Source organism: Sinocyclocheilus rhinocerous, unplaced genomic scaffold (genome assembly GCF_001515625.1).
Source record: "Sinocyclocheilus rhinocerous isolate Xijiao unplaced genomic scaffold, SAMN03320098_v1.1 scaffold1458, whole genome shotgun sequence".
In the NCBI taxonomy this organism is placed as follows: Eukaryota; Metazoa; Chordata; class Actinopteri; order Cypriniformes; family Cyprinidae; genus Sinocyclocheilus; species Sinocyclocheilus rhinocerous.
The window spans coordinates 360,871-371,779 of record NW_015633180.1 but is presented as its reverse complement, the minus strand read 5'-3'; the positions used below and the strand labels follow the sequence as shown (position 1 = coordinate 371,779).

General features: G+C 37.2%; 1 protein-coding gene across 1 annotated transcript; it reads left to right on the top strand.

Moving 5' to 3' along the window:
* The first annotated feature begins 1,308 nt into the window (after positions 1-1,308).
* On the top strand, positions 1,309-10,686 carry pif1 (PIF1 5'-to-3' DNA helicase homolog (S. cerevisiae)). The gene is made up of 13 exons (XM_016556555.1): positions 1,309-1,407; positions 1,648-2,213; positions 2,782-2,911; positions 3,012-3,137; positions 3,539-3,692; positions 4,109-4,223; positions 5,673-5,779; positions 6,035-6,174; positions 6,836-6,942; positions 7,028-7,115; positions 8,331-8,476; positions 10,065-10,256; positions 10,501-10,686. Exons 2-13 carry the CDS (start codon positions 1,653-1,655, stop codon positions 10,552-10,554), a joined length of 1,920 nt encoding a protein of 639 aa, XP_016412041.1. The 5' UTR covers positions 1,309-1,407; positions 1,648-1,652; the 3' UTR covers positions 10,555-10,686.
* The last annotated feature ends 223 nt before the right edge of the window (positions 10,687-10,909 follow it).

The window sequence follows — 10,909 nt, the reverse complement described above, 5'->3', positions numbered from 1 at the left end:
ACGAATTGATAGGTGAAACAACAAACAGCCACCCACAAATAGTCTATATACAAAGCATCAGGCTGTCTTTGAGTTCACATGAACAACGGTTAAAGTTAAATAACACATTGTCAATATTTTTTGAGACCCCCCAAAATTTCACAAATCACGTTTTCAGGGGAGCCCATGTTTTATTAAGGGGAGCCGAGCTCCCCCTAGCTCCCCCGTAGTTCGCACCCTGAATTCATGTGATAAACGCATGTCCCTGCTGAGCTGTGGGCTATGACTATTTTCACGGGCAAAGCAGACAAAATTACAATTTAGGTATCGTCATTTTTTTTTTTTTTTACAAATAAAGCTTCATATTATGAGAAGGATACATTCTACGACCTATCCTGCAGTCATCATGGTGAGATTAGGTTCCTTCAATATAGAAAAACAAGAATCGAAAAAGAGTCGAAAACAACAATGAGGAATCGATTCTTGGAATCGATTCCAGAACCAGGAATCAGAATCGGACTCGATTCCAAAAATTTCGGAATCGAACAGCACCTACGCGCCAGTCCCTGTGAAGCCCAGGAAGGAAGAGACGTAATGAAAACCAACTTCGTTTCATTGGTGGAGCACACGCTCGTAGGCGGGTCCGCCGCTTAAGCACAATCGGTGATTGGATATCTGTTTAAATGCCTTTGGTCTGATTGGTCTGCAGTTTGTCACTATTGACCAATCTTTGTCAAGCGGAACTATTTGAAAATCGTGGGGTGCGCATCATAATGAATGAACACTGGTTTATTGATGAACAATAATAATGAAATATATAGGGAACTAGCCAACTGTTTCTGGAAGGATGTGCATAGGCATATCTATTTATGTTTATGTATGCTGGGGGAAACGTATGTGCAAGAAACAATAATTACTCAGAAATTGCTAGTAAATGTAACAATTAATTACAAAGAAATGTCAAGCAACGCAGCGAAACACTGATATTAGTATTATTTATTTATTGTTTGTGAAATTTACTCCAATAATTTTTGTTTTATTTACCATTTCGAAAAGTCATTTATTTAAAGTGTTGTTGATGTTGGTAGCAAGCAAGCAAGAAAGAAAGAAAGCAAGAAAGAAAGCAAGAAAAAGAAAGAAAGAAAGAAAGAAAGAAAGACGCACCAGTCCCTGTGAAGCCCAGGAAGGAAGAGACGTAATGAAAACCAACTTCGTTTCATTGGTGGAGCACACGCTCGTAGGCGGGTCCGCCGCTTAAGCACAATCGGTGATTGGATATCTGTTTAAATGCCTTTGGTCTGATTGGTCTGCAGTTTGTCACTATTGACCAATCTTTGTCAAGCGGAACTATTTGAAAATCGTGGGGTGCGCATCATAATGAATGAACAGCTGGTGTGTGACTCGCTGTTTAAACAGTGCATGAAAAAGGTGAGTTAGGCTTCTGCGTTAAATAAACACGCACATTTGATACCTTTACATTTTAAATGTCAGTTGAAATTAATGTCAGTCGTCTGTGAATATATGTATATTATTTTTGTAATAATTTTTACATTTCGCAAATGACTTAAATCTGTAAACTAAGTCCTCTATAAAACTAGACTCGGTATTAAATGACTAATCAAGTCACAAGTTAAATCAATCAAATGCTTTAAGCTGTGTTCTCTTCAGGTAAAATGTTGGGACACATTGAGACAGCTGAGCTTCAGTGCACAGTGGCAGTGGAGCGCTTGAATCCTGCAGGTCAAGCCATCAAACGGCAGCTCATCCGCAAAGCCACCGTCACATTAGGGCGGAATGAGTTTCAAGAGATCGTCTTGCGCGTCCACGATGGCAAAGCTCCTCAAAACTTCATGCTGCATGATTTCCAGCTCTTTACGCGTTTTGCAAAGGATGGTAAATGTACTGTTAAATTCATCCCGGAAAACACGCAGGTTTTGGTATCTGATTGTCCACCGGATCGTTTGAAGATGTTTCTGAAGACGCTCAGCATCAAACATCAGGCATCCCAAGGCATCAAGCCTATGAGTGATCGGGATAAACTACGAGCTGGCCTTCCTAGAGCCTTTGAGACCCTAAGTCCTCTCCAGCTGAAAGATGTGCAGAAAGCAAACGAGTTGAGAAGTAAAGTGAATGCATCATTCCAACCCAAAGGTCCTTCAGAGAGATCTGTCAATAAGGTCTTGGGTGAAAGGAAGCAAGTAAAAAGACCCAGACCTGATTGTGACACTAGTCCGGTATGTTCATCCACTTGTACAAGACACATTTCATGAGTTTGTTAAATTTTTGTTTTGACAAATTAGAAGCACAATTAAATTATTATTATTATTTATCTAACAAAATTAAGTAGGTTCATTTCTTTTAAAATAACTTTGACAGTCCAGTAAATGCATATTATGTCTGATTTCAGTCTATGAAAAAGATAATGATTAAATTTAGTTAATTTAGAAACCAATTCATTTTAGTAATCAAAATCATATTTCAATCATGTCTCTTTTTTTTATTTATTTTTTTTTTTTTATATAAATTGTTTAATTCTGAAACTTCAACTTTTTCATTACGATTATCACCTCCTTTCACCTATTTGCTTAAAAGAGAGGGGGGAAGAGCTTTACAATGCCAGTGTGATGGTGTAATGTTCTTCTGTCATACATTTAGCAGAATTATGGACTAAGTTCATAAATCAAGGGATTGCAGATGAAAATTAACCATTGGCTAGCTCTGGTATATTGCATTAATTGGAAACATTTATGTGTAATATTGTAGTTGGTCCCTTCCAAATAAATAATTGTTTGTCTGTTTTAGGTTAAAGTGCTTCACCCCAATAAGAAGCCTGTATTGGTTCTGCCTGTAGCACAAAAGCTCAGCAAAGAACAAACTGCAGTTGTCAATGCAGTCTTGAGTGGCAAAAATGTGTTTTTCACAGGCAGTGCAGGTACTTTTTTCATTTATTCATAGCCACATATGATTGCTTTATACTGAGGTCTTTTATTTCATGGCATTTTAAACACCACTGTTCATGGCTTTATTTTTAGGTACAGGAAAGTCCTTCTTGCTCAAAAGGATTATAGGCTCTCTGCCTCCAAAAAGCACGTATGCAACAGCGAGCACTGGTGTTGCAGCTTGTCACATAGGAGGGACCACACTGCACAGTTTTGCAGGTTAGAAAACATTTACAAGTCTGACTATCAATTATAGTGCAGTGCTTTTTCCAGTTCTCTTGATGCATTTCCTTGATCATTCATGCAGACTGGAATGGGTCAGTAACGTTCACAATTTCACTCATGTCTCTGAAAAAATGCAACTGCCAACAAATGCAACCATGTTACATGTGTTTATTAGGAAAGCTCTTCCTATATAATTATTCATGGCAAATGTTTTATGAAATAGGTAGTATCCTTTCACCTCAAACCAGACAGTGATCATAGGTGACCTTGGTTTTATTTCACTATGTACACACTACAGAGTCACTTTCCTGAATTGTCATAGGATCAACACATTTCTCATATCTATAAAAAGAGTTGTGCTGTTGTATATGAGTTATTTGTTTTCTCGTTATCAGGTGTTGGTTCCGGCTCTGCTCCTCTTGAACAATGTATTGAGCTTGCTCAGCGTCCTGGGGTGCTGCAGCACTGGACATCTTGCAAACACCTCATTATTGATGAGATTTCAATGGTGGAAGCAGAGTTCTTTGACAAACTAGAAGCCATAGCCAGGTGAACCACACTCAAAACTCTGTTCATGATACCGGTTTATTCCAGTGCACTTAATTTTCCACATTGGTGAAATTTAAATTTAACATCAATTAATGTGGTAATTATTTTTTATGTATTTATTTATAATGGTTTAGTAATTTAATTTAACGTGATTAGTTGCATCTGATTTTGTCACTCTGGATTTTCTCCAAATGAACACCAGATGGCAAATGAATATTTGAATGTGATTTGGATCAGATCTTGAATAGCAATTGAATTCAAACCAATCCATCAACAATTCTCAAAAATTCGAGTCTAGTACTGTACATGTTTGTCAATGCTCACCTGTTCTGAAGGAGAGTAACAATACAAAGTCTTTCAATATTAGCCCAGAGTTGCATTATTAGACAAGTGTCATCTGTATATTATGTTTCTAGATCCATCAGAAGATCCACTGAGCCGTTTGGAGGAATTCAACTGATAGTGTGTGGAGACTTTCTTCAACTTCCACCTGTAACAAAAGGAAAGGACAAGGCAAACTTTTGTTTTCAGGTATACTACTCCTCATTTAAGGCCCATTCACACCAAGAATGATAACTATATTAGTTCCCACACCACCAAATGACAATGTTCTGTTTATTATAATACAGTGTTCAATGTTCTGATTTCGATGATATTGTTCCTCTGTGTCATTGCTATACTTAACTTTTCTTATATAATTATAATTTTAGTTATCGACCTCATTGTGAACGAGCATTTAGGCATCATTAATGCTTGTCCAGTTCAGTCTTGATATTACTTTGTTTTAAAGGGTCATGAAACCCCAGACTATTTTTTCTGAGATTTTAGCAGAGGTGTTTATGTTGCACATCATAGAAGACAATATTAGCATCCGATAATTTTAACTGTTGGAGAAAACTGGTTAATTTTATGCTTTTTTGTGCTATTTTCATCTTCCGCCAGAATTTTAAAAGACGATATCTCCGTTTGCATTGAACTTTCAGCTTCGTAACTTTGCAGATATTGTTTATGCTCAAACAGCAACATTACATACTAACTAACGTTAAAAAAGTGAAATCGCAATCACTGGTTAATTTTAGGCTTTTTTGCGCTATTTTCATCTTCCGGGTTTAAAATCTACATTGTGTTGACGTCACAATTTGTGACGTGGCAATGGACTAATAGTACATCAATGACGTGTCGGTGTCTATTAAATTATTCATGAGACTGTGTTCTTATCCTATGAGAAGACGCTTCGCTTAATTATTCACAACAGCATGTGATTTGTGATTGATTTGCTATGACAGACGTTTTACACAACCCGTCAAAAGGATTATATAAACGCCACAGAATAAGCCTTAAAAGTTCTCAGAGGTGCAACAGCGCGTTCATATATATATGTTTTCGATGCAGAGTGCAAATGGCTGTGCATTTATTTGTGTTTTTAACTCGATGGGAGCGAAATGAAACTGTCAGAACGCTAAGCTGTGTGTGTGTTGTCTGTTTCCCCTCTTCCCCCTCCTCCGCTCCACTGTGCACCACGCCCACTTTTTTAGCATTTTTTTAAAACTGTGGTGAGAACTAACCAGTGCTGAAACGGAGGGTTTCATGACCCTTTAAAGCATATGATGCGCATAGAGGAGAAACAATAATGTACAGTATGTGGAAAATTTGTTTTTTTTTTACCTTAAACCGCATAAACACATTTCATTACACCAAATACACAATGTTCTTTTTAGCAGCATCATATGACCCCTTTAAAGGGAAAGTTCAATCGAAAAAAATGTTTTTTTAAAGTCACTTACTCACCCTTATGTTCCAAACCCATAAGACTTTCCTTCATCTTTAAAATGCAAATGAACAACTTTTTAATAAATCCTGAAAGATTTTTGTTTGATTTTTGGAAATGTTGGTGTTGTTCATTTCTTTGTGTATAACTACATTTGAGTATCTACTGACTGTTTCTAAGAATAAGATAAGAAAAGTCAATTTTGCCTGCAGTCGAGAAGTTGGCGGAAGTGTATCCATATGAACATGGAGCTGACGGAGGTGCGCAGACAAACAGACAAAGCCTTCATCTCTCTCCTCCAGGCTGTGAGAGTGGGCAGGTACTGAGTTCTCACCGCATCCACAGTTCAGTGCAGTGAATCACTGGCTCTGCGTGTTATTGGGATACAGTCCCTGTCGTTCAGAGTCAGTTTTTTTTCTACAACCTAAGGTGGTTCTTGAAGGAGTAATTTGAATGTTTATAGGTCTTGTAGTTGGGAACTTTCAAGCGTCATCTTGTAATCAATGAAGATGTCAATTGATTCAGCTGATCATCTTGATTAATCTCATTGTGAAAGTGACTCTCCATTCTGTAGAGTCACAGAGGAAGTTACTGCACAACTACTGAGAAGTGCCAATCACAGCATCGAGAGGGATGGTATCCTAGCAACCAGGCTGTGCACACACAAGGATGATGTGGAGCTCACTAATGAGAATAAACTCAAACAGTTGCCAGGTTAGTCATACAGACATATCATTTCAAACTGGAGATGTGTGAGATGTGATTTTTGGTTTGCTGGTTGCATCAGGTGGTAGTTGTTCTGGTACCGCTGTCAGTGTTGTGAAGTGAATGGTATTGAGTGAGATCCCGGAAACGGAAATAATTATTAGAAATCTCCCATCTGATTCATAAGTCACAAAAAAGCACTAGAAACCACCTATGACAATATATAGGAGTACATTTATTTAGTTTTTTAAAAATGTATCTCCATGCCCTTCCCCCTACTTTTCTTCATTGGATTAAAGAGATCATGCAATATCTTAAACTGGAAAAAATAAGATACTCTCTTTTAGGGTCTACCCAGAAATTATGTGCAATCTGGCAACCTTTCTTGTCATTTGTTGAGAAATTCAAGTAGGGAATACAATCCCAAAATATTTATAATTGATTTTCTTTTTTCTTCTTTTTTGTCTTTGTACAATGTAATTGATACTTCATGTCTGATGGGTAAAGGGCTGGGTTGTGGTATGCTGCTGTTTTGATTATATACTGTACTGTTTCAGTTCTCTTGTTTTTCTTGCATATTATACAATCTTAAACAGACCTTGTTCAAAAAAAAAAAAATGATGTAAATTACCTGTCACATTTCTAAGTCTCTCAAGTGTTTCCTTTGCAGGGGTCATGCGAGTGTTTGAGGCTATGGATAGTGACCCTATGCTGTTTCGGACCATTGACGCACAGAGTCCAGTGAGTCGGCTGTTACAGCTGAAAGTGGGAGCTCAGGTAGGTGTTCCCTCACACCCCCACTGGGAAACACTAGCTCTTGATTTGCAATGTAAAATGTTGCAAGAACCTTTTTATTTCTTAGGTCATGCTCACTAAAAACCTGGATGTCCAGAGGGGTCTAGTGAATGGAGCCAGAGGAGTAGTGGTTGACTTTCAGCCAGGCAATCAAGGTACGACTGACTGTAAAACAGCGATGGGAGCTTCCCCTTATACATCATATTTACGTTCTCTGTCACTTTCTTTCACGTTGTCTTCATGAAAATCGGTAAATAAATGGGTAAATCTCAAATAAGAATATGTCCAGGTTGTATTTTAACCAAAAATCAGAAGGAAAAATAAGCTATTGTGTGTAAAGTAACTGGAAGCCTATCTTTAGGACCTTTTAGATTAATTGTACTTTGTTACGTCAGCTGTTGGGATGTAATTAGCAATTAGATCTAATTTAATGATTTACTCTGATTTTAGTAAAACACTGGCAGTAGCACAAATATAGTACTCGGTTTTTTTTTATTTTTTTTATTTTTTTTTTATTATACACACCAGTTTAAAGCTGATGTGTTTTTCTTCTATTTGGAGTAAGTTTTTTTTTTTTTGTTATTGTACATGAAATAAGACCTGGATGTTACAAAAGATTTCTATTTCAAATAAATGCTGCTCTTTCAATCCTTAAATGTATGATTCTTTCCACAAAGAAAATATTATGCAGCACAACTGTTTTCAACATTGATGATAAATGTTACTTGAGCAGCAAATCAGCATCTTAGAATGATTTCTGAAGCATCACGTGACACTGAAGACAATCAACTTTGCCATCACAGGAATAAATTAATTTGAAAGGAAATATTAAAATGGGAAGAAAAAAAATAGTATTTCACAATATTACTGTTTTACTGTATTTTTGATCAAATAAATGCAGCCTTTGTGAGCATAAGAGACACATTTTACAGACTCAATTTTCTTTTCTTTTTTTAACAATTATTTATATTACAGTAATGAGAATATGGGGTTTTCAATCCAGTTTTTTGACGTTCTTCGCTGACTTCATGAGATTTACCCAAATATCACTCATTAATTTCTGTACCTGGCTGGTTATAGAACATCAACATATTTCAGAGGATATAGACATTCTGTGAGATGTTGTGACGTACCATCATTCGTGACCACCCCTCCCCTTGCAGGACTCCCTCAGGTGCGATTCCTTTGCGGGGCTGTGTTTTCAATCCAGTTTTTTGACGTTCTTCGCTGACTTCATGAGATTTACCCAAATATCACTCATTAATTTCTGTACCTGGCTGGTTATAGAACATCAACATATTTCAGAGGATATAGACATTCTGTGAGATGTTGTGACGTACCATCATTCGTGACCACCCCTCCCCTTGCAGGACTCCCTCGGGTGCGATTCCTTTGCGGGGCTGTTGAGGTAATAAAGAGAGAGCGTTGGATGTTTAAAGCATCAGGGGGGCTGTACCTGAGCCGACAGCAGCTGCCACTCAAACTGGCCTGGGCCATTTCAATCCACAAGAGTCAGGTGAGCTCTGCTCTCATGTCCCACCATGAGTCATTTTTGCATATGTAGTAAGCTACTGAGTCAAACCTGCATCAGCTGAATGCATAGAATGAAATCTAATTTTACAAAATTGTGCTGTTGATCTCATTGTTTTGAGCCCTAGAGGAAATTATCATGTGATTTCATTGAAAATGCTATTAAAATTAAATGACTTTGCTTAGGAAGAGTGCTTTTATTTATCTGTGAACAGATGCTCAGGGGTATCGTTTTGGTTTGTGTTTTGACTCATTAACTAGTCCCCATGTTTACCCATCTTTTCTGACTGTGCATTCTGCACTGATGAACTGTCAAAGTTATCGCTGTTTAACTCATCAGCTGTCTGGCAAATGTTTGAAAACATTGCATGTGTCTATGTCCCAATGCTCACTAGAGGAACTGAGGAAAATCTATTAAATCAATTCCTCAGTATAACCATGTGGGTCTAAATCTCTCCATTGTAATATCCCGCAATGACTTGATTTGGTTTTATCCCTACAATTAAACCAAGAATTAAAGTTTTATTAAAGGGATAGTTCACCCCAAAATGAAAATTGTCATTGTTAACCTTATGTTGTTCGAAACTTGGATGAGTTTTTTTTTGTTGTTGTTTCTCTCTGTGGAAAGGAATAACCAAACCATTTCGGTTCCCATTGACTTTTTCAAGAATTGTATTTATAAAAAATGCAATAGAAAGTCAAAGGGAATTGAAACGGTTTGGTTACTAACATTATTCTCAATATATTCTTTAATAAAAAAAAATTAAAAAGAGGGGGAAAATTGAGTAATTTGTTCAAAAAGAGAATTTTACTTAATTTAACTTGGAAACTAAAATACTTTGGCAAAAGGTTAGTCACTATTGGCGTTTCATAATATAAAATATGTCTCTTATAACAACTGTGGTGTTCTATTGTTGGTAAATTAATGGTTTATATCTTGGAGCTACAATTTTAGATTAGTTTTAGTTTAGTTCAGTCAGGACCACTGTCGTCAAAGCCACGCATGGGTAAGAGCAGGGAGCACAGCGATATAAACAAAAACATAAGCTCAACATCTCCAACCATCAAATTGACAATTTCTTTTTTTTTTTTAATATTGAAATGAATGGGTCAAAATTTGATCCAATCTTATAGCTAGAGCACTAATCCCCTACTGATACACATACACCCTTTAGCAAAGGGGTGTACAGTCCTGCTCCTGGAGGGCCACTGTCGTGCAGAGTTTAGCTCCAACCCCAGTTAAACACCTGAATCAGCTAATCGAGGTCTTGTAAGGTGTACGAGAAACTTCCAGGCAGGTGTGTTGAGGCAAGTTGGCGCTAAACTCTGCAAGACAGTTTGGACACCCCTGCTTTAGCTGCTTTGTAGCCTAAATTAACAATTTGCTAGCTTGAGCAACCTGCCTATTTGCTTTGTGTCTTGGTTAGCTTTGACAGTGAGATAAAGCCTGGTTCCAATATCATAAACAATGTGGTATTTCTAGCATATTTATAATTTATAAATATTATCTATGAAAGACAAGTGATTATTGAATGAAATTCATGGCTAGTGTCTTGATTGTTTGGTGTGTTTAGGGCATGACTCTGGATTGTGTGGAGATCTCTTTGGCACGTGTGTTTGAGAGCGGCCAGGCTTATGTTGCTCTGTCACGGGCCCGGAGTCTGGAAGGCCTGCGTGTGATGGACTTTGATCCGCGAGTAGTGCAGGCCAACCAGGACGTGCTGCTCTTCTATAAGAGACTGAGGAAAGAGAGGCTCCTCATGCAGGTCAGTGCACCCTGGACAATCACTCTGTTCCTCAAATGAATACCCATTTCTGTGTCAGACTGGCACAATTTAAAAGATGAATCTAAATGATTTTAGATTGGCTAATAAAAGTCCCCTAGGAAGCTCAAATTACTGGATGATTTTACAGTATTCAGAATTCAAATTGCCCAATTTCAACAAGGCTTACATTGATTTAGGAAGTTTATTATAGGTCTCTGATTGTAATTTATTTTTCTTCCCCCAGTCGTCAATGAATGACTTTGTTGGACAGAGCAATAAGGAGAATTCCCGTTGGTGAGGTGGTGATGTGAAGCTCTCATATGCACTGTGTGTATGAATGCATCAGGAACATGAAGTCATTTTTAATTCATTTAGTGTTTCTTATTGGGTAAATTATAATACCCTGCTTTTCAACTGAGTGATTATTTATTTTTATAAATATGCCTAAACCATGTTTTATGTAACCATTCATTTCTTTTAATAAAGTTTCTATGTTTTTATACATGAATTGGCTTGATTATGAAAATATCAGGTTTACATGCTTTTTATCTGAGCAAAGTTTTATCAGTGCCTTTTGCTTGTGGCAGTGGTTTTCTAATTGTAAGTGAAATGTGTTCTTATATTTATAATTTGGTTTTAGTTTAATATTCCGG